Genomic DNA, 27,043 nt, shown 5'->3' with positions numbered 1-27,043 from the left:
CTCACCTTCCAGCAAACTGAGCGCTTGTTCGGTTCAGGCATCCCAATCCCTCCAAAGGTATTTCACAGAGTGAGGTGAATAGGGAAATTGGGGGATTGGTGTTTAATGATGTTTAATATTCAAACGATGTTTGTACCTTTCCAGACTCTGAATAATGCATTAATAAGCCTGAAGAGACTGAACTGAACTGACAGGGGTATGAAACATTCATCTTCCCTGCTCTCCACAGGAGCCACTCTCTCTCTCTCTTCTCTCTCTCTCTCTTCTCTCTCTCTCTCTCTCCCTCTCTCTTCTCTCTCTCTCTCTCTCTCTCTCTCTCCTCTCTTTGTCTGTACAGAAATGGGAGACACATACCTGGTTTACTGTAAAAGCATTCTGACTGTCTCCACTTACTCTCAGTCAGAGCAGCCAACGCCTGTGACAAACCACCCTATCTGTCCTGACGGGACCAGATGGTTGTGAATTCAATAAGAGGGTGCTGTGATAAGTGACAAGTTTCTGCTCTCATCAACATTATAAGATTCTTCCTGTCTTCAGACTGATCACTAATGTCGTAAAGATCCAGTTCTTAGCCGGTACTTTTAACCAAAGGGATTTTCAAAGGCATCCTGCAGTGACATGCAATCAATCCCGGTTCAACCTTTCATAAGGCTAACAAGGCTACAACGCCAATGCTAACCACTGCACCACACACTCCCATACTGTGTGTTTAATGTTGTGTTCCTGGTCTATCTCCCTACATATTTCTAATCTTTCTCCATGTTACTCTGTGTCATGTCTTCCCCACTCATTCCTTTCCTGTTACCATTTCATTGTCCCCAGATGTGGGGCGATGTCTCTGTTAGTTTGTGTTTATGCACACAGACAAATATTTCTGATCAGCATTCTTGGTTTAAAAACAGGACGCTATAGTAAGCTAAGGAGGTCTTTGAGTTCAAGCTGTTTTATCACTGTTTAGTCACAGGCTGACATCTGCTGGACAAGTGGTCTACTGCTATGTCGAAAAATCCCTCACTGAATACTGTATGTGATCTGTATTGAACCTCCATTCTCTGCTGTTTCATTTAATCTGAGAGGCAAATTCATGTCATAATCAAAAGAGTTATTTTGACCATATCTTATGTAATATAATGTTGATCTGTGTATAATAATACTATAATCTATGAAGTATTAATAACTTTTAAATCTCCGTTTTAAAACATGCTTATGCAATTATATTCAGTGGAGTACTTCAATATTCTATAAAAATGAGTAATTATGCGTCAAAACACAATAGAGAAGAAACAGGGAAAGCCTACATCTAGTCTAAATTAGTTTGTGTGGATTGAGACTGTGAGAACGTGGCCACACACATCTGCTGGACAAGTGGTCTACTGCTATGTCGAAAAATCCCTCACTGAATACTGTATGTGATCTGTATTGAACCTCCATTCTCTGCTGTTTCATTTAATCTGAGAGGCAAATTCATGTCATAATCAAAAGAGTTATTTTGACCATATCTTATGTAATATAATGTTGATCTGTGTATAATAATACTATAATCTATGAAGTATTAATAACTTTTAAATCTCCGTTTTAAAACATGCTTATGCAATTATATTCAGTGGAGTACTTCAATATTCTATAAAAATGAGTAATTATGCGTCAAAACACAATAGAGAAGAAACAGGGAAAGCCTACATCTAGTCTAAATTAGTTTGTGTGGATTGAGACTGTGAGAACGTGGCCACACATATTTTATTTAGAAATGTGATCTCTTTATTTATAGGCAATAACTAATAGGCCTAAAATTATGTGTGCTTGTCCCAGATTCAATAGGCCTATGTTAAACTTAAGTTCATGTTTACATATGAAAAAATATATTTTTTTTTCAATAAATATTGAATATGTCCGGCCCTCAACTTGGACAGAGTTTTAAAATTTGGCCCTCTGTGTATTTGAGTTTGACACCCCTGCTGTATGTGATCTGTATGAAATCGCCATTCTCTGGTGTTTCATTTCATCTGAAAGGCAAATTCATGTCATAACCAAAAGAGTTATTTTGACCATATCTTATGTAATATAATGCTGATCTGTGTAAAATAATACTCTTAAATAACTTTTAATTCTCCATTTAAAAACATGCTTATTCAATTATATTCAGTGGAGTACTTATATAGTCTATATACAAATGAGGAATCATGTGTCAAAACACAAAAGAGACGAAACAGGTAAATGAGTTGTATGACAAATCATTTTCTGTGAGTGGATTGATACATATACGTATATCTGATAGCCCCTTGACATTGCAACCCATTTGTTTGTGTCGATTGAGACTGTGAGAACGTGGCCACACATCTGAATTAGGCATGCACAATCCATCGTCCGTTACTGCGGGACGAGATGTTCCCAAGTGGCAGAGATGAAATTGAACAGCAGACAGCAAATGGCACAACGCTGACATTTACTTTGTAATGTCACCCTGTTTGAATTTTCAGTTTGTGTCCTTTGATCAATATTTGTGTCTGTAGCTCACACTGTTAGTAATACGTGTAGTTTCCTCCAAAACTGCTGTCATACTTATTATTTTCAGTTGTCATATTTAGTGAGAAGACAGACATTCCATTAAACTTTCCTTTGAAGGAAATGTAATTTTCAATCTTTGTGGTTAAAAATGAAATGCGTCATCATTGGTGGATACAGACATCCATATCCTTTCAGAGGTTTTCCCAGCAGACATCTTCAGGGAAATATTCCAGAATCTTAAACCAGTTCAGAACTGAAATATTAAAACTGTGAGAATTTTAGTACGTGATTCGAAACTGAATGAATCCAAATGAATCAGCAGTATTCCAAATGACGCAATAGTTTTCCATTCAGAGAAGGCCTCTTTTCCTAGGCATGTGCTACGTTAAAAACAACAAATGCCACATCTTACCCCAGCTCCAACTGCTTCATTAGAAATCTGAGCAACTTCAGTGTTTTAATCTGGACTTTTCCCCATCCTTGCCTCTTGTAAGGCGCTTTTATCTTTTATCTTCTATGGCTTTTATCACTGATTGTGCTATTGATTATCTCGGACTCCCACAAACAGCTGTGGGGTTATGACCTCAGTGACCTTGAACATCTGTCTGGGACTTACAGTCAAATTATGAGGTCACTTCACCCTGTGAGGCATGTAAGCATAGAGAAGCAACACGGAACTAACACATTCAATACATAATCAATACGTAATTAATACATAATCAATTCCTAAAGCTGGTATGTGATTTTCTATGTAATTTCCCCTTTGCACCACCAATGAGTCAAATATACTATAATTGAACTGCTTGAATCACTATGCAAATATGTTGTAAACTCCCAGCACTTGAATAACTAATTGAATCACTATTCATCTATGTAGTTAACTACCAGCAGGCAACTGCGAAATGTCTGTAAACTACTTGTTTAAGTACATGTAGTCCACTTCTCCCCAACACTGTAACACATGTTCTATATCACATAGCTTGAGAAGCCCCTCTTAGGACATAGAAGACAGTGAACGTTGCCAAAAAAAATCACTGTTGTAACAGATAAGTGTGTAATCATGTCTGTTTGGCCATGTTGTCACATGTCAGACATTCATCTGTGAAGTGGGTGGTCTCAGGAAACTCAATGAACCTGAACAGTATGCAAATGACACAACTGGTATGCATCTCCGCCTACCTGTCAATCAGTGGGTTCTTCATGCATTTCACTGGAGGAAATATTTAACATGTCTTTGTTAAAGCCAGGTACCAAGTTTCAACTAAGCTGACATTATTCACAATCAGGAAAATCACCTTTCAGGCTCAATAGGACAACCTCCAACAAGTCCTCATATCAGAAGAGTTGTAGTTCCAGCTGTCACCAGGTGAGGACGTTCTTCGTTCTGATCTTGCTGTGAGCGTTGTTTGGCTTTTCTTTCTCTCTCATATCCCATAATCAGTCCACACCACGCTGGGATGGCCTGTTCCTGTATATTTCATTCCATATAATTTTCCATGTCTGTAGTTTTAATCCACCTTACTCTTGTTTAAGACATACATGTGAGCATGTTATAATTCATCTGCACATTCAGGCAAATGTATCTCAAATGTGATGCATTTAACTCTAAGCAATCATTTTGTAAAGATGACCTTATCCGAAAGACCCCCCCTCACAAACAACAAACTCTCGTCTTCAAAAAATATAATTTAATATTTGAGTAATTATCATCACAAACAATACGGTTTTACTTGTTTTATGGCCACAAGATGAGAGCACACTATCATTTCAGGAGATTCGAGCTCAGTTGTTAGTTTCTAGCTATGGCAACATCCATTGGCAGCTTTAAAAGAAAATGGACAAAAGCTTGGCCTTAAAACAAGGGGGGTCCTCCACACGTTGCCTGCATCCTAAATCCATTTTCACCGTCTTAAAGGCACATTTCAGGTGACATCCTTATCGACAAATAATCTCACAGTATAAGCACAGTCCTGTGTAGTGGGCAGAGAACTATTAAATGGTGATTGTCGGACAACACTATTGTCCAGGTCATGATTTAAATACCACAAAAACAATTACTATATTTACAAGATAAAATTATAAAAACAACATTAAAAAATTAATTTTCCCTTTGTACAACAAATTCCTTCTGGCAACAGCTTCATCTGAGAAGAGAAGATTCACTACACAGAAATAGGCAGAAGTAGAGTAGTCCTCTTTCGTATGATAATAAAAACAAAATGGTCGTTATTTGCAAGTGCTCAGTAAAAGCAGAGCCCCTTTAGTGGCACTAGTGACACAAATGTACGTATTTGAATAAGGTGCTTAGAGGCTCAAGCAGCATGTATACTTTGCACTATATGATCAATATGCTGGAACTTCAGCTAATGCATAGAGACTAGCCTAGAGGTCTAGGCTTTTCAAAATCTCCACCTGGCAACTAATGTGAACTTCCTGCTTGCCTTCCAGTGTGTGTGCATTGGAATGTGGAATGCATTTGCAAGTGGAATACATTCTAACACATCACACGGCAACAGCCTGAGCTTCTTGTGGCTCCTCCTCCTCCACTGCTCTCCTGTCCAGGAACAGCAGGTGCATGGGCGTGGCCGGGACCAAAAGAGTCCGCGTGATTGGCTTGACAGTCGTGCCGGCAGGGTCTGGGCGTACTTCGTAACGTTTCATCAACTACAAAGACAAAATCAACCAAGTGGTGGTCAATAAACAAAAAATAACAGAGTGGCATTAGTCTAGTAGTTTAATATTGCAGAGTATTAGTGGTGTTAAATGTGTTGGGGGGGCTTTTCAAATTGCATCACATTCCTTCAGTGCAGATGACCTGTGATTCACGTGGATCCAGTTTGGTGGACTTTACTTATCACTGTGATACTTACAAATGTCTGAGTGGCATAGTATGACTTTGAATACTGACATAGCATGACTTTGAATACTGTTTGAATAGTGCTGCAATACTTTTAAAAACCCGTTGAATACTTAGCTGAGCCTTTTCAAATCATCAGGATAGATCAGTACAGTGGGGTTGTCTGTCTCGTCTAATTCACACAGGGCCTCGTGTTTGTAGCAACTTCCCCCCAGACAAACAGACAGACAGACAGACAGACAGACAGACAGGCAGGCAGGCAGGACGGCAGGCAGGCAGGCAGGCAGACAAACAGACAGACAGACAGGCAAAGATACAGACAGACAGACAGACAGACAGACAGACAGACAGACAGGCAGGCAGAGAGACGGATAAATAAATATATATATACAGTACTGTGCAAAAGTTTTAGGCAGGTGTGAAAAAATGCTATGAACTAAGAATGCTTTGAAAAATGTAAACAATAAATGTTTATTTTTGATCCATTTACATGGTAAGACTGAGCACAGCAACAAGACACAACGTAGTTATACTGCATCAGCAGGGTCTCTCCCAGACAAAGATTTCAAAGCAGACAGGGGTTTCAAAATGTGCAGTTCAAGCTCTTTTGAAGAAGACGTTGAGGATCGTAGACGCAGTGGTCAGCCAAGGAAACTTAATGCAGCTGATGAAAAACACATCAAGCTTATTTACCTTCGAAATCGGAAGATTTCAAGCAGTGGCATCAGCTCAGAACTGGCAGAAACCAGTGGTACCCAGGTACAGACATTAACTGTCCGGGGAAGTCTGGCCGGAAGTGGTCTTCATGGAAGAGTTGCAGCCAAAAAGCTCTACCCCGACAAGGAAACAAGGCCAAGTGACTGAACTAAGCACGAAAACATAGAAACTGGGGTGCAGAAACATGGCAGAAGGTGCTCTGGACTGATGAGTCAAAATTAGAAATATTTGGCTGTAGAAGAAGGCAGTTTGTTTGCCGAACGGCTGGAGAGAGGTACAATAATGAGAGTCTGCAGGCAGCAGTGAAGCATGGAAGAGGTTCCTTTCCAGTTTGGGGCTGCATTTCTGCAAGTGGAGTTGGAGATTTGGTCAGGATGAATGGTGTTCTCAATGCTGAGAAATACAGGCAGATACTAATTCATCATGCAATACCATCAGGGAGGCGTATGGTTGGCACCAAATGTATTCTGCAGCAGGAACATAACCCCAAACATACAGCCAATGTCATTAACAACTATCTTCAGCTTAAAGAAGAACAGAAAGTCCTGCAAGTGATGGTATGACCCCTGCAGAGCCCTGATCTCTACATCATCGAGTCTGTCTGGGTTTACATGAAGAGACAGAAGAATTTTAGGAAGCCTACATCCACAGAAGATCTATGGTTAGTTCTCCAAGATGTTTGGAACAATTTACCAGCCGAGTTCCTTCAAAAACTGTGCGCAATTGTATCTGGAAGAATTGATGCTATTTTGAAGGCAAAGGGTGGTCACACCAAATATTGATTTAATTTTGAATTTTCTTCTGTTCCTTCACTGCATTTTGTTAATTTATGAAGAATTGATGAAAATAAACTGTTAAAACTTCCATTTTTGAAAGCATTCTTAGTTTACAGCATTTTTTAACACCTGCCTAAAACTTTTGCACAGTACTGTATATTGATTGGTTGATCTCCAGGGGAAAGGGTAGAAAGAAATTAGCATTAACTGAACTATGTAGGTCATATGGAGGGTATATACAATATGTAGGGCATATGTAGGGTACATACACTAGTATGTAAGGACCTGGAAATGATGACGTGGAAATGCTCATTAGTCTTCTTTTTCAGGACTTTTCTGCTGGTTTTGAGCATGCAGTTCCTGTTCTGAGGTCATGTTGGTATTCTAACCCCCCCTTAGCTATTACTGCTATGACAGCAGGCCAAGTTATTCATTGACATCACATTGCCAACAGGGACGGTTATCATAAGTGTATCTGCACAAATTAGTACCGACCAAAGTTGAAGGTCTTCTGACAAACTGTGTGTGTGTGTGTGTGTGTGTGTGTGTGTGTGTGTGTGTGTGTCTCTCTCTGTCTGTTCTTGTGGCCCTGTAGCGAGGAAACCAAATCTGCCCATTGTGAACAGCTGTTACTAGAGTGCAATGAAACTTCATAGCCTCCCTGGCCTAGCTGATCCAAATAAATATGTACTGATGGTTCCTGCTTGTTTGTTTATTTTCCTGACGTAAACTGACCCTAATGTTGACATAAACTCATATGCCTGGTGATGTCTGTCCTAAAACATTAATGTTTTTATTGCAAGTCCAACCCTGTTGTCAATGTTCCAGAAAACACAACTTTTTTTTACTTATTTTAACCACGGGTGTTGCTGGATTCTCAGATGTGGAATTTGAAACATCTCTTGAGCTCTTTGGCAGGGGGACCACAGCTCTCTGGCTGAACCAGCTGAGTCCAAAGAGTGGAGCCTAGTCAAATACAATGGCACAGCCATGCCCTAAAGCTGAGATGAACTAGCGGAGGAAAACTCATCTTGCATGATAGCGTGATGCTAACAATGCTAATGTCATCAGCTCCATTTGCTACATGCTACATGCTAACTGGACATGGCTGGTGCCCGAACATTTAAAGCATTAAAGTTATTTAATATGAAGATGTGGTACTTCCACTGCCATTTTTATCCATGTTGTTTCACACTCTTAAGGGTTTAGGATGAGCGGTTAAGAGTTCTAACTATTTAGAACTTTAAAGGCTGCTCACACAGGTAGACAGCCTGAGAAATTCTACAGGTAAATCCCTCCCTTAGTCAGGGATTCTCAGCAAAACTGTGAAAGATATGAAATTGGTAACAAACAGACACCAATAGAGTAGCGCTCTCACCCGTGACATGATCAGGTACATCTCCAGCTCAGCCACCCGTCTGCCCAGACAAGCCCGGATGCCAAACCCGAACGGGACGGAACCGAAGGGGTGCTGGTTGAGCTGCTTGTCCGCTCCACGGAGCCAGCGCTGGGGCAGGAAGGTGTGGGGGTCGGGGAACACGTTCTCATCGTAGGACACCGCGTAATGACACAGATGGAACAGAGTCTGCAAGGTCACGAGAGGAGGAATGGTCACTTTTATTTGAATTGTACGTATCACTGTGCACTTAGGATACTTAATATATAAAGAACTATGCATGTAGCTAAGTAACGTTCATAACGTCACTGATACTAATCCTAATCTGTGTCCTAACCCAAAGATCAAGTGCAATTAGTATGGTCAGGAGCAGAGGGATGGTAACATTATTGTGCACTTAGGATACTTAATATATAAAGTATAACGTAATTACCTATTGTCACATCAATTTTGAGTCTTAACCCTAAGGTCAAGTTTTAGTACATTTTGTGCGAATTACTGCACGGCACTGCACTGCACCTTTAATTATTTGAAGGGGCGTTACAGTGAAACTAGCAAACAGCCTACTGACTTGCCTTGCAAACTCCAACTGCAGCACAGATGACAGGTATGACAGGGTACTGAAGGAAGTGTTTTGGTCATATGCAAAGTTGTGCTTTCGTTTTTTGGGGAGTTTTAGACCAGAAGCACAAAACGACATAGTTTATACTACATTTAGGATAATGCCAATGTGACCAACCTGTTTGGGGAAGAGATGTCCACCCACCACAATCTCACTTTCAACAGTGAAGCGGGCATTGCCGGGCACCACTGGGTATAACCTGACGAAAAAAAAATTGTCACGCTATTAAAGGATTCATTCCCTTCAACACAGGACCCTGCAAGTACTTAATTTAAGCACACTCCAATAACTAAAACACACTCACTCACTCTAACTTCATCAGAGTAATCTTCATCTTGGAGTAGTAAAGTTTAGTTTATCCTGTATCATATCATATCATATCAAAGGATTTCAACGATGTATTACTAACTAACGTAATTATGGTACTAATATACTAATTTACTAAGCACTTTTTTTCTTGTCAAAGCCTATTACTATCAGCCTAACAACCAGGTTCTGACATGACTCCTTCACATGTGATCTTGAATAATTCATTTTTTTTTTAAATGATCACTGATCAGTGTTGATCAATAAATGACCCACCGTAGCGTCTCCCTGATGATAGCCTTCAGTAGGGGCATCCTGGCGAAGTCATCGCTGGTGGGCACCTTGTCTCCCGGGCAGACGCTCTCCACTTCCTGGTAGAGCTGCTCCTGGATGCCTGGCTCTTTGGCAAGGTGGTACAGAGCCCAGGAGATGGTGTTGGACGTCTGAAGAAGATCAAAGGTCAAAGGGCATGACAAGAGACAAGATGAGTGACAGGCAACACAAGCGAGTAGAGTCATTGGAGCGACTGAGTGTAGATTCACTGTGCAACATTAGTGGTTTGTTTGATTGTGGGAGATTGTGGATGAAAAAAATGATTTGCTTGCCATTTGTGCATAATAAGATTAGAACAAAATGGGCATGTTTGTGTTTAGTACAGGTACATGTGTGTGTGTGTGTGTGTGAGTGCATGTGTGTGTGCTATTCTGCAAGTGTGTGTGCATGTGTATGTGTGCTATTCTGCCAGTGTGTGTGCATGTGTGTGTTAGTCTGCCAGTGTGTGGGTATGTGTGTGTTAGTCTGCCAGTGTGTGGGTATGTGTTTATGTATGCATACGCATGTTCTTGCATGTGTGTGTGTGTTAGTTGTGTGTGCATGTCCCTGTCCACTTCTTCATGTACTCTCTCACTCTCTCTCACCGTGTCAACTCCAGCCAGCAGCAGCTCAGTGATGCTCCCCAGCACCTCGTGGACAGACATCTGCTCACTCATCAGCAGGTGCGTGAGGTACTCCTCCGAAAGGGGCTCCCCCTTCTTCACACGCTCCTTGATCTCCGCCATCTTCTTCTGGACCAGGTCCTCCGCTGAGGGAGAGAGAGACAGAGAGAAAGAGAGAGAGAAAGACAGAGAGAAGGAGGGAGAGAGGGCAGAAGGAGGGAGAGATTGAGGAGAAAGAGAGGAGGGAGAGAGATTGGGGAGAGAGAGAAAAGAAAAGAGAGAGATTGGGGAGAGAGAGAAAAGGAAGGAGAGAGAGGGGTGTGATGGATTATAACCGGTGTAATGAGATCAGTCTTATAATAAGAGATAAGTATAAAGTTCATAAGTCTTTTGCAGAAGGATCAGAGACACACCGAGTGCAACAGCAAGCAGTCTGTGAGAATCGGATGCATTCTCTTACAGGCAGTGTTTATTTAACAGGGTTACGAAGATAAGAAGAACAGGGAGTATCACTGTTCCCACACATTGTATTCTCAAGGACAAAAAGGAAAAAACAATCACCCCAGTTCTCCTCAATAATTCAAAAGACGTGCTTTACACAAATACATGTGCAATTCGCATAATTTATAATACAGGGGGCAGAAGGAGGGAGAGAGATTGGGGAGAAAGAGAGAAGGAGGGAGAGATATTGGGGAGAAAGAGAGAAAGAGGGAGAGAGATTGAGGAGAAAGAGAGAAAGAGGGAGAGGGATTGGGGAGAAAGAGAGGAGGAGAGAAAGAGAATTGGAGAGATTGGGGAGAAAGAGAAGGAGAGAGAGAGGAAGGGAGAGAGAAGAGTGAGAGAGAAAATGAAGCAACAGTGAGCAAGGAGAGGGGGGGAGAGGGGGGAGAGAGGGCTAATCAGCACAAACTAGGATCACTGAGTTTACTGTGATAAAGCTCTGAAAGATTCTATCTGTCCTGGGAGTCACTGACTGATTCCCTGAGCATGCCTGGACATACTCAGAAACAGCCCTAGTTATTTGTCATGTGACTAGGTCACAGTATTAAAAACAAATTGTCTTGAGCCTCGAGGGATGTATGTGAATTGTAAGTTCGTACAATAGATTCCTCCATTAGTTTAACTGAAAATGTAAAAGTGGCGAATCTGGATCTGAGTAGGGAACTCCTCTCACCTACGGTGAACAGGTGGTCCCAGACCGCCACAAAATGCTTCCAGAAGGGCAGGTAGGGCCAGGTGGACTTGGGAAAGAGCACCACGATGGGGGAGAGGCGGAACATCTCTCCCACGGAGAAAATGAACTTCTCCGTCTCCTCGGGCACCTTCTCGTTCATGCAGCCCAAACGTGTCTCAAACAGCACAGAGGAAATACCTACGGGAGGGAGAGGGGAGCACCCATGAGCAAATAGGAAGCTTTTGGCTCGAAGCCAATGGGCCTTTTAGAGTAAGAATGTCATATTGGCTTGGCAAAGAGGCAGGCAAAACACTTATTCAACCAGACTTATAATTCGGAGTCCACAAAATGACATTATCATGGAAACACACACACACGCGCGCACACACACACACACACACACACACACACACACACACACACACACACACACACACACACACACACACACACACACACACACACACACACACACACACACACACACACACACACACACACACACACACACACACACATACTCAAATACATTGGGTAGGCATGATAGTGAACATTCTAACTTCATAAAATACATGTGTCTGTGTTACTGGAAAGAGGACCAGAAAATACACAAAACGGCATAAATAGCACATCTACAGCTAATTAACCATAGTCATTGCCAGCTTAACATTGCCACAAGAAACCCACACCTTCTCTCGTGGCTTCTCCTCAGACAAATGCAATGTTTTTTGATATAGTGTAGTTGAATAACACTAGTTTCTTACAGTTATGGTTAGAAATATTTGTATTGTTATTTTCAAGTATTTGAACGATTTTGACGATCATGTCAGAAGTTCTGGAATTCTTCATCTCAAACAAAAAAAATGCAATGTATCCAAATTCCAAGATGAGGCTGTAGACCTAACAACCAACTATCAATACAGCCCAAATGATTCCAAGAGGTAGACCTAACACCCAACTTCCAATACAGCCCAAATGATTCCAAGATGAGGCGGTAGACCTTTCACCCAAAACATGGATGACAGCTTCACATCAAAAGCACACAGTGGGAGGAGGTTCAGTTAAATGTGTCTTATAGGCTAGGTGCACGAAATACTTAGTGTGGGCTGTTTGTTTCCTGTTTAGCCAGGTGTGTTTGAACCTGCCACTATTCTGAATGTAATTAGTGTCTACATGTCCTACTTTATCGTAACGCTGATTCACTAGGTGCAACACCTAACCAGGTCCGTGTAGACGCTAATTACATTCAGAATAGCGGCAGGTTCAAATACACCTGGCTAAACAGGAAACAAACTGCCCACACTGAGTATTTCGTGCACCTAGCCTATAGTATGTGAAGTATTTGTATTTGCTTTGGTGAAATAAAAGCATTTCAGTGGGCCATTTCTGACTAAAACCATTATATCATGTCTGTATGTGTTTATATTAATCTATCAGTTCGAGGTAACTGTAATAATCATTTACAAGTACATTTATAAAAATAATTATTAAAAAAGGGAAAAACTATGCCGCAGCCTTTGCGAAACAGTGCAGCATTCCTCTTCAATACAAAAAAATGTCTGCTTCCTAGATCCTACGCCTTAGAATTGAGTCATGCAAGGTGTACTCTTATCAACTCTTCAAGGACCTGGCCCAGCCTTCAAGGCCAAACTGATGTCAGCATGGATATGACTAACCCACTACTCACACCAGACCAAGCTCACAAGGAACACAATTCTGTTGTAATTTACTTAAAGAACCAGTATGTTATAAACACACTGTGCTAAATCATAAAATGACCATGATGTGTTATCTGAGATTAAGGAAACTGTTATGCTAAACTGAAATACTGGCGACTCCGACAACAATGCTGCAGCCAGTAGATTCTCCTTTTAAGGAGCGGAACGTCTGTTTCTGGTTTTGGCCTTTGTGATTCCATCTACTTCTCCAGTGTCATTTCAACACCCCCGGTTGCAGGATGCTTGAGCTTTGAGTCTGGGAAGGACGGGGAGGGGGGAGACAACACTCTCCAATTTTTGGAATTTGGAATGCAATACAGGTTTTAAACACTTGGTTTCCAGGCTACATAATGCTCCTTAAAGCAATATCACACGAGTGGGAGTGGGGTTGGTAAAGGATTCGAACGTGGTAATTACAAACGCGGTAATCTCGGCCACAAGGAGACCCCTTTACCAACCCCACAAACAAGACCCACTGTGATGTCAAAATGGCATAAGAGCAGGCTACAGTGGGTTGAGATAAGCCATATCTTGAGCCTCAACGCAGATTGAAGTAGGGGAGTGAGGGGACAGCATACTGTACATTGATAGGCCCTGAAGATTGTTGTGCCTCTGGTAGATAGGGATGCACTACGCTCGGACTCCCCTGCACTAGGGTTAAGGTACACTAAAGTCAGGTTATAGAGTTGTAAGTAAAGCTAATTTGTGCTACCCCAATTTCACGGAGTCAGACACAGGGAACGTCTCTCCGATTTTCACCGCTCTCTCCGAGCCCTCTCCGAGCCCTCTCCGAGTCGTGCACCTTCTAATTTTTCTAACTTCCCGTACGAGAGCCTCTCCGAGGAGTAGCATACATTTAGCTTAAGCCAATGAGTAAATCTGGTGTATATTGGATAGAAAGCCTGAATTGATTTCTGGTAAAGAAAACAGACACACAAAAAAACAAAACAAACTAAAGGTGTAGTATAGTATTATAGAAGTATACATACTCATGAATGGAAAACTACATGGGGACATTTTGTATAATGCTTTTTGCAGTCACCAACCTGCACACCTGCACCTAGGATACTATCAAAACACTGGTAAGGCCACTGGTTAATAGTTACCCCAATTACAAAGAATGCCTGGTATCGAAATAGCTATAACCTTACCTTCAAAAGCAAACTTATACAACTCCCCAGCCATATCCTTGACCATAACCCCATCGTCTGAGGTCTTCCGGAGGTAGTCCACTTTCTTGATGAAGTCTGTGACCACTTCGTTGATGGCGTTGGTGTACAATGACACGTGCTTGGGCTTCAGCATCCTAGGGTTCAGAATGCTTCTGATTCTCTGCCATTCTGCCCCCATTCTAGAACACAAGACCACAATGGAGCTGCTGTCTAAGAGACAAGGGGTCACTCAAAGGTCAAGGTTTACGTTAGAGGATGAAGCAAATCATTCAAACTCTTATATTATATCTATACAGATGTTTTCCAGAAGACCAGAAGAACCATTTGAGAGGGAAAAAAAGACTTGGCTGTTTTAAGCTCAGCATCAGATACAGGATGTTTTGGCTTTATGCCACCGCTGCTCAGCCTGGCAAGCAGTTTTAAAACAAACAAACAAACTAAATTCGTTAACATGCAGGGAAGTTTGAAATGGCAGTTTCCCTGGAAACACCTACATCGACCAACATCAAGTCTCAAACAGTCTACTCTGCTGATGCCATATAAAACAGATTCAACACATCAAGACGTTGCGCAAATTCATATGTGACATCTACATGACTCATCGTGTAAAAGAAAGAAACAGTTTGCAGAGCCTGCTACACACCTGCAGAGCCCTTTTGTTTGCACATACCAATGAGACACCCATGAGTGTAGCAACAGAGAGGTTAAGAAATGTACTCACATTTCTGACTTGGTGGTCACAGTGTATTTTATGAATTATCCAGAAGTAGTTTAACCACCACACCAAAAACAATATTGCAATGCATTGTCAAAACCCTGTTCATTCTCTGTATTTCTTAACTCAGTCGTTTCAATCATTTTACCTTATCTTTCCTATGCTGAACCTCTTTCATTAGCAAGGCCTTCTGCTAGTATAATCAGATGTGCTTCTGCAGAGCATGGGGAGACAAAACCTATGTCTATTACCGCGCACTTTTCAAAGTACACTGCAATAGAGTTCCCTTACATCTGTAGTGCATTCAGTCGCTGATAAGTGTTGTCTCAAATGGAAAACTAACTGATGAAAATGTGCGAGCCTTTTACCCATAAATGCGTGCGCCAGCTTCCTCCGGCCAACTGGAAATTTTAAACAAAGATGGCGGACCAAACTCAGCTGAGGGCCGTGTTTTGTATGTAAATGTACATCTTTTTGGCGTTTTCTCACTACTATTTTTTTTTTTTTTTTTTTTTAAAGTTACCGAGAAATAGACACTGTACTATCAGGTAACACAGTTATTGTAACCGGCAATAATGGTTAAAGTGATTTGCGAGGAGTCAGTCAGCCAACTTTCCAAACTGAAAAGCTGCCGAAAGGGCTTCTCTTCTTCCACTACGTATTCAAGATGGCGCCCGTTTAGAGCATTTTTTTACCGTTTGCAGTGCGCCATCCGGGTACTTTCAGTGCCCTGATTTCTGCTGGTTCTGTCAGTGTGAACGCCCTAAGCACTGAATGCCAGTGCTTGAAGTGCACAAGTGGGCGGTAATAGACAGGGCTAAAGGCTTCAGAACTAACACTTCGTTCCACAGTGTCGGAGTGGGGTTATGGAGTGTTCCGGAGCACTTGTGTGTCTGTTGGGTTGCCTGGTTGTCACTCACTCTGTGAGGGGGCCGTAGGCATGGTTACGCAGCTCCCTGTAGCCTCGCCAGTGGGGCATGTCAGTGCGGACTGGCAGACGCCCCTCCTGCCTCAGTACCTGCTCAATCAGTTCAGCACTGGCCACATTCACAATCACCAACGGTCCGTATTTAGACTTCCACAGGGGACCGTATATCTTGCAGTGTTCAATCTGATGGGGACAGATATAAGCATAAGACGTTTGATAATAGTATGAGTGATCATGGTGTCAGCCATAGCTATAGCATAAATATGAGTAGTAGTAACATTGCAGTAGTGGTACGATTTTCTTGAGTGACCCATTCTCAGGCCATTGTCTTTGCTGAGATTTTTGAATCACTGTATAACATTTTTAAGGCAGTTAAGACGACCAGGATGCAAATAACCTGCCTTTCCTGTTTGTACTGATTTGCTGATCATTTTAAGTACTTAGTTCCGGCCATTCTGCCCAGTGGTTTTTGTGTGTGGTCTTAGTTTTGTGCCGTCCGTGTCACTGACATAAAAATGACAACCACTTATTTTTTCTCTCACCGTCCAGGGATTGCACCTAACCTTGGAGGGGACTGCAATATAATTTCTCCAGTCAATTAGATCTGGTGGAACGATGTATTCATTTCTGATTGGACAAGAGGCATTCCATGAGTGAGGATATCCTGGAACAACCACTCGGGAGTCTTTGCGTTCGATGATTTAACCTTTGAATGGTACGACGTACGAGAGCAGAATGTCAGGCAGCGATTTATTACATTTGACAGCTATCGAGGGAATGGAGTAGGGAACATGTACAAACTAACATGTGAAGACAGGTGAGTGTACAAATGAATGTGCACAAATAGACTCCCTGACTCAACTTGTCAACGCTTCCAGGTTGAAACTATTTTTCGGGGCAGAGAATGGATAAACTAGATCTAATTTAACGAAAGTAAAGACAATCTGGTGTTTCAAACTCAATTGGTCGATAGTGGAACTGTTGCATAAGAGCAATAAGACACGAGTGAGACTGTATTGGTGAAGGATATCCTCACGTCTGTGAGTCAGCCGTAGACAATAAACCAAGATAAGTATTATGAATTAATGTATGTATTATGAATTGTAATTGTCATTAATGTATGTATTAATGGGATTATATAACGTAACGTAACGTAACATACCACCACGATGGCGTATAGCCTACAATATAAGATATCATGGTAAAACACAAACGTAGCAGATTAGTGAAGGAACTTATTGAACATTACAAAATAGCCTACGTAAAGATACAGCAGTTTCGTTTCCGTTATTATGACGAATAATTTGCTCAAAAATAATATAATTTGTCAACATACTTGCAGTTGATGCGTTGTCTGAAAGTAACCTTTCCCAAACAGCCAGTACAGGGAGGTAAGGAAACTGGGACCGTCCAAATCCTCCATCGTTTTTTGTTTATTCGCATTAATGACAGCGGCTGACGAAGACGCACCTTGTCGTCTGTCACCAACGTTCAGTAGGGCTGGCAAGACGCATTTCGTCCCAGCTATGCTATCCTGTTTACGGGCAAGCAGTCCTGTCCTTACCAACGACCTGCTAAACATCTTCTTTTCCTGTTACCGCACCGACTTGAACAGGCAACTAGACCCGACTCGGAGGACAAGCACTGTACAATGGCTCCTTGTTTATGCGAGTGGAGGATGTCTCCTGTCTACCACAACCCTTTCGCTCTACTGAACTCAAATGACCTCGTGTTGCTATGGAACTTAACCCCTCGATTGCATCGACGCGTTCATTAACCCAACAGTCCATACACCTATCGTTGGCCCAGACTTTGAACTCTGCATTCGACTCAGCAGCACTGATAACTCGAACAACAGAAACCACCACTCATATTTTTGGAAAGATCTGACTTAATTTATTCAATTATTGACTATACTAATAAATCCTATTCATGATCTGAAAAAAATAAGTGATTATGGGAGTGAGGTTATTACCTACTGTAAGATACTATATGGTGGGTTTTGCAGCAGGATGCAAGTTTTGGTTATAAATTACTCTTATTCTTTGGTTTTAGTAAGCTTTTCCTTGTTGTACATATTGGCTAATGGCACTGCCAAACAAGCTATATCAAGTTATTTTTTGTCTTATTTCTAAATTAATCATATATTTGGTGGCAGATCCTTGACTGTTGAATCAGCGATGTTCATTCCTTGCCCTGATGGTATTTCAGTCAATTGTCCTGGCCAAAAAAGCAAAGTATTCCAATTCAGTATTTTAATTTAAGTTTTTAAAACTATAAAAATAACAAAAAATATTGTCTTCACAGACATATACTGGCACTTTACAGTACCAAAGGCCTTTCCCCGGAGAGAGCAGAAAGGTGATAGTGGAAAGGAAAACACAACAAGCCAACATGTTGACAAAAGACTTCAAATATTTATTTTTCAGCATGAATACCTTTCTTGATATTCTCATCATAGAGCCACGAGGAAGCAGCAACAAGCCATTTATGGTGTTTAGAGGGCACGGGTACTCTGATACTCGCCCCCCCCCCCTCCAGACAGCCAACTCAACTCGCCCAAGTAAGCGAACACTTGGCCAGTTTCTACACAGAGAACTCAGCATTGCAAACAGTAACACAGCGGTAAACAGAAAACAACAAGAAGTGTGAGAGGAAACAAGAGACAAACATCAAATAGAGAGAACGGCAGTGAGAGAGGGAGAGAGAGAGAAAACGGTGGTGAGAAAGAGAGAGGGGATTTAAAAGGTATTGAGGTGAATTGCAGTGAGAGAGAGAGAGAGAGAGTGCAAGGCAGTGAGTAAGAGAGAAAGGCAGTGAGAGATAGAGAGAGAGATAGAAAGGCAGTTAGAGAGGGAGAGAGAGAGAGAGAAAGGCGGTGAGAAAAAGAGAAGGGATTTAAAAGGTATTGAGGTGAATTGCAATGAACTTGCAGCAACTTTACATATTTCTGACCATGACAGTAGAGAAAATGCTTTCCTCTCCACTACGGCAAGCCAGATGGGATAAACCGAACAGCAGCATGTTGGTCTTTTGATGGTTTCAGATACGCAGGTCACCACAGTAAGACAGACACATTCAAGTATTGCAGGTTTAAGGCGGCGAAGCGTGGTCTTCACGATAAATAGACAAGTTCACGGCCGTGAACTGAATGTTAAATTAAGATTTTGTGTGTATATGAAATTATTTTTTAAATCACAAATGAATCAATTTCAAGTAAACATGTTGGTTTCTTTCAAAGGCAAACCTTGATATGTTTGCTAGATAATCGGGCACTACATTGAACTTGGCCACTCATACCTCTAACAATAAATTACTTTAAGATGACTGCGACCAGCCTAGTCAAGCTACTTTTCTACTCATACTTTCATTGAGATGATAAACTCACAAATGTATTATGGTGTAATAGCACCTATATGTAAAAACTGAAGAAAACTGCCTACCAAACTATATTAGATTAGGTTTGGCGCTAAAGATGATGTTTAACACCAATGGGGGGAATTTAATTAAAACTACAGTGTCCATGTCAACGGTTGAGCTCTTGAACAAAAATAAACTTTTCCATTCTCTGATAAGAATTCATAACTTTTCTTTTATCAGTCTAATCTAAGGATTCAAAACATGTTTCACAAAATAAATCCTGCGTTGAGAGAGAAAAAAAAACAAAAAAACAATACACAGGTGGGAAATTTTCCCCATTCCTGGCTACAGAGAAGATGTTTCCATGGAAACTTGACACAGCTAGCGGATCTTCCCTCCTGCATTCGAGATAAGAGCTGACTCTAAACAAGATTCGGCCCAGACCAGGTCCTGGAGGGTAAGTATCCCAAGTACGTGGTTTAGTGACTAACCCAGATCAATGAACTCAAAATAACTAGTAAACCTCCTAACAAAAGAGCCATATGGCTTTCTTTTGCTAGGAGAATGAAGCTATAGGGCTTTTCTATTAAGAGGGTTTACCACTTGCTCTAGAACTCACCTAGATTTGTGACTAAACCACATACTTGGAATACCGCCCTGGTCGATCAGGCACAAAGCCAGCTGTTATCTGACCCATTGGCTTCATACTGCAGGCAGTGGGCTTCTTCGGTGCGTGCCTGGAGACTCAGTCATCGTCACTCTCGCTGCCTGACTCACTCAGCTGCAGGTCGTTTTCTGCGGGAGAGAAACCGTAACAGAGACAACAGCAGGATCAGACACTAAAAGATTGTTACGAACACTAATGAAACTGTGACTGTCACTTTATGCAACATTGTAAAACATTAATAGATTTGGATCTTTGTTGTCTAATGCTATTTTATTACCCATTCTACCATCTATACTACTTACTATTTATAATACAGCTAACTAGCAAATACACTTTCAGATTAAGGTTCATTGTCTTCATTCCTGACAGACTGATACCCTTATGAGGCATTGAACATGGAATATATTAACATTAGCAAAGCATTAAGTAAGATCAGCATGAACTAGAATAGGCATTTCCTGAAGGAAATACCAAAATCTTTAATATTAAAAGTATAAAGTTTAGAAAAATACATAGCATAAGTGTCCTTTACAAGACCTACGCGACAAAGTTTGTACAAAGTTTCTACGTTAAGCAGTTCAAGATGAATTAATCACAGAAGTCGGTACAAAGAAGAAGAAGAAAAAGAAGTAGTATAAGAAGCCTAGGGATAACAATACAGGGCATTTCATGCACTGTAATAAGCGCCATCAGCTACTTCATTAGATTAATCAGGGTCATGCGATTAGGTCATCATACGATTTGTCGCATGAATGCGGTTTGGTCCTGATCTGGACTTTATCGCTCTTGCTTCTAGTCTTGAACTGGCCCCGATCTCTATTGGTTCTGGTCCTGCCCTGATCTCTCTCTCAGTACCTGAATAGTACTGATCTTGTTCTGACCCTGATCAGCTTCATAGTAAGCTGCTCCGGTCCGGCTGAAGCAGAGAGCATGACTTACTGAGCGTGCTCATGAGATGTCCTCCTCCTCCTCCTCCATCTCCACCTCCGCTGCCGCCGCCGCCCTCCTCGGGTCGGGGGTGAGAGGAAGAGGAAGTGGTGGTGGTGGTGAGGATGGGCATGCCGTGGTGAGGGGGCGCGGCCAGGGGTGCGGACGGGGGTGGGGGCGGGGCTCTACGGGCCTCATCGTCGTCGCTGTCGCTGGAGCTAGAGCTGTCACTGCTGGAGGAGGAGCTTCGGGAGTCCGAGGAGCTGTCGCCGCTGCTCATCTGGTCCATCACACGCGCCTCTGCCATCAACTCTGTACACACACACACACACACACACACACACACATACACATTATAACACACACATATTCACTCATAATAACACACTATGCATTATAACACACATACACTCATAAAAACCTAACATGCACACACACACACACACACACACACACACACACACACACATAACAAACTTGTGTGTCTCTGCCAACAACTCTGCAGACACACACACATACACACACACAAACATGCACAGGCATTATAACACCCGTGCATTAACTCTGCACACCTTAACACACACACACAGATTATAACATACAATACACTTGCGCACACCTCTGCCATCAACTGCAGACCACACAACACACACTCGTAATAACACACACATCCAAACAATCAAACATTGTAACACACACACACACACACACACACACAAACACACACACACAACTCTGCAGACACAGAACATTAAAACATACAGACACAGACTCTGCTAACAACTCTGGACACCACAACTTACACCCAGACTGACATGGATGAATATGCTGCCTACAAACAAACATGCACCTACACAAAAGCCAAAAGATTATCAGACAGGCACATAAACACAAGCATTCAAAAATGACCTATAAAAAAAATAAAATAAAAATAACACAGGCAATAAAATGAGCCGTTCCTGCCAGTCACGGTTCAGAAATGACTCATTATGACTCAAGCCATACACTTGTGTCCCCATTACACGCAGGATTAAAGCTACCCTCAGCGGTGATTGTGTTCGCTTGGAATGCGATATGACCTTTGAGTAGCGAAGGTCTCGCTCAGCTAGTTATACCGCTAAAGCATAATTATAGGGAGCGCAAGGACCATCAGAACTCTCAATCACAGCATGAATGTAGTTCTCCACAGACACCATTAGCATCTTCACAAGGCCCCGCCGTGACACCATGTTTACAGAATTTACCAGCTGTAGAGATTTCAGCTTGGCTGTGAAACACAAGCAAGCAAATGTCTGCCTGTCTCGCTTGAGTGCAGTCAAGATCAAGCACACACACATTCTACTATCTCAGTGTCACTGCCAATCACGAAGGAGGATAGAGTACAAGAACAAGTTGTAATCAAAAGTAAACCACTAAGCTGTTTCATGCCTGGGTCGTGACGAACTGTTATTTGAAAGTCGTTGTGGATAAATGGCCTTTTTGGCGCAAGTATGCAGATAACTCTGAATAGCTTCACCATTGTTGAAACATTTCATTGCAGTCATATGGTGCAAAACTAAATTTTTCAACAGTATGTGGCAAACTGTAAACTGGTCATTATGTCCTAGTACATGTGGCCATATACTGGCAGTTCTGCAAAGAGATGTTCTTTCTAGAACTCTTGGAAGGTTCCTTTCCCATCGTGTCTTGTGTGAAACACACACCAGCAATGCGCTCTTTATGTCTTCATCTGCAGTCTAATGAACTATTTATTCAGGCTTTAGGAGGTGTCATGAATTAATGACAGTGTTCAAACATGGCCACTGGCTGTTGTGAGAAGGCCCTGGTCCAACCTGCCCTGTCAGAACCGCAGTCCCACACTGGACTCAAACCTGCCCTGTCAGAACCACATTCCCACACTGGACTCAAACCTGCCCTGTCAGAACCACATTCCCACACTGGACTCAAACCTGCCCTGTCAGACACTGAGCCATTACACCACTGGTGGCCCTGCTTATCAGGAGGCTAAGCTAGTTACCTGTCAGAAGCAGACACAGCATGGACAGAGTCACATCCTTACGCTTGCACAGAAATGACACCAGAATGTACCACAGAATTAGAGGTGCCTATGGTTCAAACAGGAGCCAGACTCTGAGCAGTGCGTGCTTTTTTGGAACCAGAGTGTGCATAGTTAACAGAACAATCGGTCAGGTCCGGCAAGAACCAGAACCGAGGTGTGATTGGTTAAATCACCACCATTCTTTAGTTCCTTCTGGTTGCTTTACTGTTGTGAACTGAGTTCACGCTGTCTATGATGTGTCGAGTCACTGGGATAAATTCAGTGTACAGCTCGGCGCGTGCTGGCCAGCAGAGTGCCGTGTTTCTTCAGTGAGGTGTACGGTTACTACGGTTACCTCTCTAAACTACGGTTACTAGGGTTACCTCTCTCGATGTCGTCCATGGGGGAGGCGGGGGAGAGCTTCTCTTTCGGGGGGGAGCTCTTGGAGCTGGAGGAGGCTTTGCTGCTGGGCCCAGCAGGCTTCTGCTGCTGCTGCTGCTGCTGCTGGCTCAGACGACTTGTCTGCTGGTCCAGACGAGATTGGATCTTACTGCTGCCCTCCGCCCTGGAGAGGCATGCATGCGTGCGCGGACACACACACACACACACAAACAAACACACACACACACACACGCAGATACATTAACACAAAAAAATGGATAGCAGATACACAGACACATGCATACAAGAACACCCAATGAGATTGCTCTCTCTCTCTCGCTCTTGCTCTATGTCTCTGTCTCTCTCTCTCTATCTATCTCACACACACTCACACACACACTCACACACTCATACACACACTCACACTCACACTCAATTATCTTGCTCCAATGCATGGACATCTTAGTTGCACCTGCGAGATCCCTCACCTGGTCTTCTTCACGGCGATGTTGCTGTTGAGCTTCTCTAGGCGGTACTCGCCCGTGTCGTGGTTGACTATGAGAATACATTCTTTCATGTACGGCCTCTTGGAGCCTTTGAACACAGTCACTGGAGCCGTGGATCCCTGTAGGACAAACACAGCTGAAGATAACAAAACCACAAATTTGACACACCCTGGCAGGACAAAAACCGTTACTTAACCCGTTTTTTCAGCCTGCCTCCAGTGAGGAAACCTTACTAAATCTACTCAGAAGTTTTTATGAGCTATTCTTCTTAGAACTCTTTGAGGATTCCTTTCCCATCGAGTTTGGGGTGAAAAACACACCAGCAAGGTGCCTTTTGAGTGAATATTAAGCATCTTCAAACCCTTTAAAGGGCTATTGATGCACTCATCAAACAATGCAAACGATCTAATCTAGGACATAATGATGTCATACCTCAAGGTTTGGCAGTGTGATGGTGACTTGCTCCCCTTTGCCAACCTCTAATTCACCCTCACATGTTGTGTCAATAGAGGCTGGTTTGAAGTCATCTGGAAAACAAAAACAAATATTATTTTTCCATAGACAACTAGGGTACATGTATTTTGTGAAGGCATCATAAACATAAAGTCTAATTTGTTTTGGCGTATGCGGTCATGGGAATTCCATTCTGTCTCACCACAAAAGAACAAAGTCAGGCGCACTGCATACATTCTTCCAACAGGGGGGGCTAAAGCATCATTCGATAAGGCAAAATCCCGACAAGAGCGTCCCCCACACACCATCTGTTAGCTTATGGTCGTTTAAAAACGTTTCGACAGCGTTACGCCGAGAATTATATGACCCATAAAGGTTTGATTATTTAGTCAAATGACCCGGCAAACAGCATATGTTAAGGAGGGGAGCCGTTCACAAAGCTTTCTCTGGTTTATCTTCATTTTAGCGTTGACCAAGCAAACACAGACACTATAGCTGCCCCGACAGAAGCCTGATCCAAGGTTTAAATAATTCGTCAACTCATCTTCAGATAAAGCTACGCCATTACTAGTATGGTTAATAATATCAGTTTAAAAATTACTGCTACACAAGAGAACAAAAGTGTTATTTAAAGGAAGCCACTTACATCGAACCGTATGGAATGCGCTTTTAGGTTGTTTCTCAAACGTCTCGCCCAGTTTGAGGATGTGTTCTTGATTGTCAAAGTTTGAGTAGGCTGTTCCATTCATTCTTGATAAAGTTTAGTACCATATGTTTCTAACATGTAACTTTCTACTTCCATTCAAGACCATCTATGGCAGAGGCAGCCACCTCACTCCTAAAGCCGACGTTTGTGTTTCCTGTGTTTCGATTGGCCCAATAATTTCAACGTCCAGTCAACGACGCCTCATTATGTATTTTCTCTATTTACAATTCGCCAAAAGCACTGTCAATCATTGCTTCCGAAAGCACCAGGGCGGAACATGTTATGCAGCCGATGGCAATGTTAGCAGGTCCTAGAACAGAATGTATGGTTCCCTTTCTACGTCTTCAGTCACAGCGAATCAACATATATCTGATTCTAGGTCAGCTGTAAAAGGTTTAAATGTAAGTACACAAAATTCAATCGGAAGTAACCTGTGTCTCCCTTACCTCTCTCCCTTATCACGTGGCAATGGCTGGTGCGTCAACCTGTTAACAGTTGTCTGATGAATTCTGCTGAACTTGTAGATTACATTTTTAAAGAAAGAGTAGCCCAGCCCTCAGCTAATTTAAAATACATTTCCGTGATCATTTAATAAGTTTCTGCAACTGTGTGTAGGCTAATGTTAGGCCTATAAGTAAAGCATAATTATTATTCCAAAAGCATGATAAGACGTCTTACCTATTTCTGACTTGAATTTGAACAATTTGCAATACAACCTTGTTGTGTCGATTTTTAAATCATATTTAAGGTAGGGATGTATGTAATCATATTTGAGGATAGGCTGTATGTCATTTGAAATCTCCCTAAACTATGCCTCCTGTGGTCTGTTAGAGCATAGACGACTCACATGGTCACTGACGCCTATGTCAGGGCCAGTCTGCTAAGCAAGCTGTTATCTACATATAAATATGCATAGAATGTGTTTGTAATTGTGAAACCTTTCTGAACTTGCAGTTTGTTTTTTTCTGGTTAGTTCAGTCAATACAATACTATTTCATACCGTGCCGTGGTTCTGCTCAAGGTTTCTTCCTGTTTAACAGGGAGTTTTCCTTGCCCCTGTTGTCATTGTGCTTACTCTAAGGGGGTTCTGGCCCTGTGCTCTGAAAAGTGCCTTGAGACAATAAATACAATTTGATTTAACTGTGCCACTATATAAATAAAATTGAATTGAATTGAACTGAACTGAATTGAATTGCAATTCTGTGTGTGAATGTGTACCTGTGCACTCTATTGACCACTGATGTCATAGATTATTGCTGAGATCACTTAGTCCGCATGTCATGTGGACGAGTCGAAAAATGGAATAGAATAGTTTTAGATAGAGTCGGCCTAACATCTGAGACGGGAAAGATATTAGTAAAAATGATGATGAAGGTGGGCTGCACTATGCTGCTCTGTTGAGGTGAAATCCTCCAACTGTTAATTAATCTTAAGCCCTCAAAGCCTGCTGCCAGCACACTTTTGTGGACATATGTCTCCCCTGAACAATGGGAGATCAGAGGCGGCCCGCAGGGAAACAGGATTTTCAGGGATCACACCGAGGCTTGGTGCACCGAGGGTAAAGGAATGTCTCTCGGCTGTTGATCTAGTCAATGAAGCTATATCAAAATATTTCACAGATGCCTGGCTGATATTGCATTCCTGTTTCAACAGTTTGAGGGACATAACTGAAATACTGTGAAATCCTAATCTGTAGGCATGCCCAGACTAACAATTATGTAATTGTTTGAAATATTTTGTGATCAAAAATGGTTATTGCTACTATAAACTATTTAAGGTTCTTCGTAACCGTTTCAGGAATGGTCCTTATAGAATGTTTCAAAGCCTTATTAGCTTTATTTTAAGGAGCTCTTTTGTTGGACAGAATTCTCGAACTAGAACTCTACCACAAAGGTAGAATATTTAAGCAGAGGTTTGTGTGTGGGTACAAGTCCGAACTTTTTTCTTCTTCCTTTAATGTCTCTGTGTTCACCGGCTTGCTTGAGCGCTCTGGAACTGTGTGTACATCACAGTGTCCATGGTAACATTTTCAAGTTCAAAGTGGTGGCAGTCGGCAAGAAAGGAGACTCCCCGTCGCGCAGTAAGTTAATACCCCTTCCACAAGTACCGTCCCCTGTCTCCGATAGACTTTATCAGCCAGATCGGCTGTCAGATGGTGTAAGAGGATACTGGAGTCAGTGCTTC

General features: G+C 42.1%; 2 protein-coding genes across 2 annotated transcripts; both read right to left on the bottom strand.

Moving 5' to 3' along the window:
- Positions 1-5,007: 5,007 nt before the first annotated feature.
- cyp27a3 (cytochrome P450 family 27 subfamily A member 3) lies at positions 5,008-17,256 on the bottom strand (the record flags this gene model as incomplete). The annotated part of the gene is made up of 9 exons (XM_080839754.1): positions 17,158-17,256; positions 15,814-16,004; positions 14,158-14,357; positions 11,289-11,486; positions 10,097-10,260; positions 9,456-9,622; positions 8,991-9,072; positions 8,234-8,440; positions 5,008-5,169 (listed from the first exon to the last, which is right to left on the bottom strand). Exons 1-9 carry the CDS (start codon positions 17,242-17,244, stop codon positions 5,008-5,010), a joined length of 1,458 nt encoding a protein of 485 aa, XP_080695880.1. The 5' UTR covers positions 17,245-17,256.
- Positions 17,257-18,216: 960 nt separating this feature from the next.
- Positions 18,217-24,990, bottom strand: eaf2 (ELL associated factor 2). The gene is made up of 6 exons (XM_080838399.1): positions 24,800-24,990; positions 24,133-24,227; positions 23,683-23,819; positions 23,197-23,378; positions 20,788-21,087; positions 18,217-19,976 (listed from the first exon to the last, which is right to left on the bottom strand). The coding sequence occupies exons 1-6, from the start codon at positions 24,900-24,902 to the stop codon at positions 19,927-19,929; spliced, it is 867 nt and encodes a 288-aa protein (XP_080694525.1). The 5' UTR covers positions 24,903-24,990; the 3' UTR covers positions 18,217-19,926.
- Between the last annotated feature and the right edge of the window lie 2,053 nt (positions 24,991-27,043).

Source organism: Sprattus sprattus (genome assembly GCF_963457725.1).
Source record: "Sprattus sprattus genome assembly, chromosome: 5".
Taxonomy (NCBI): Eukaryota; Metazoa; Chordata; class Actinopteri; order Clupeiformes; family Clupeidae; genus Sprattus; species Sprattus sprattus.
The sequence above is the reverse complement of the archived record's forward strand: the minus strand, read 5'-3'. Positions and strand labels throughout refer to the sequence as shown.

What these genes read in the sequence shown, in the direction of transcription:
- eaf2 (XM_080838399.1), bottom strand. Translation starts at nt 24,902, where the DNA reads ATGAATGGAACAGCCTACTCAAACTTTGACAATCAAGAACACATCCTC. An exon ending in TCACACTGCCAAACCTTGAG is followed by an intron (nt 23,820 to 24,132) that starts GTATGACATCAT and finishes TTTGTCCTACAG; the next exon opens with GGATCCACGGCTCCAGTGAC. An exon ending in ATCGCCGTGAAGAAGACCAG is followed by an intron (nt 23,379 to 23,682) that starts GTGAGGGATCTC and finishes ATGCCTCTCCAG; the next exon opens with GGCGGAGGGCAGCAGTAAGA.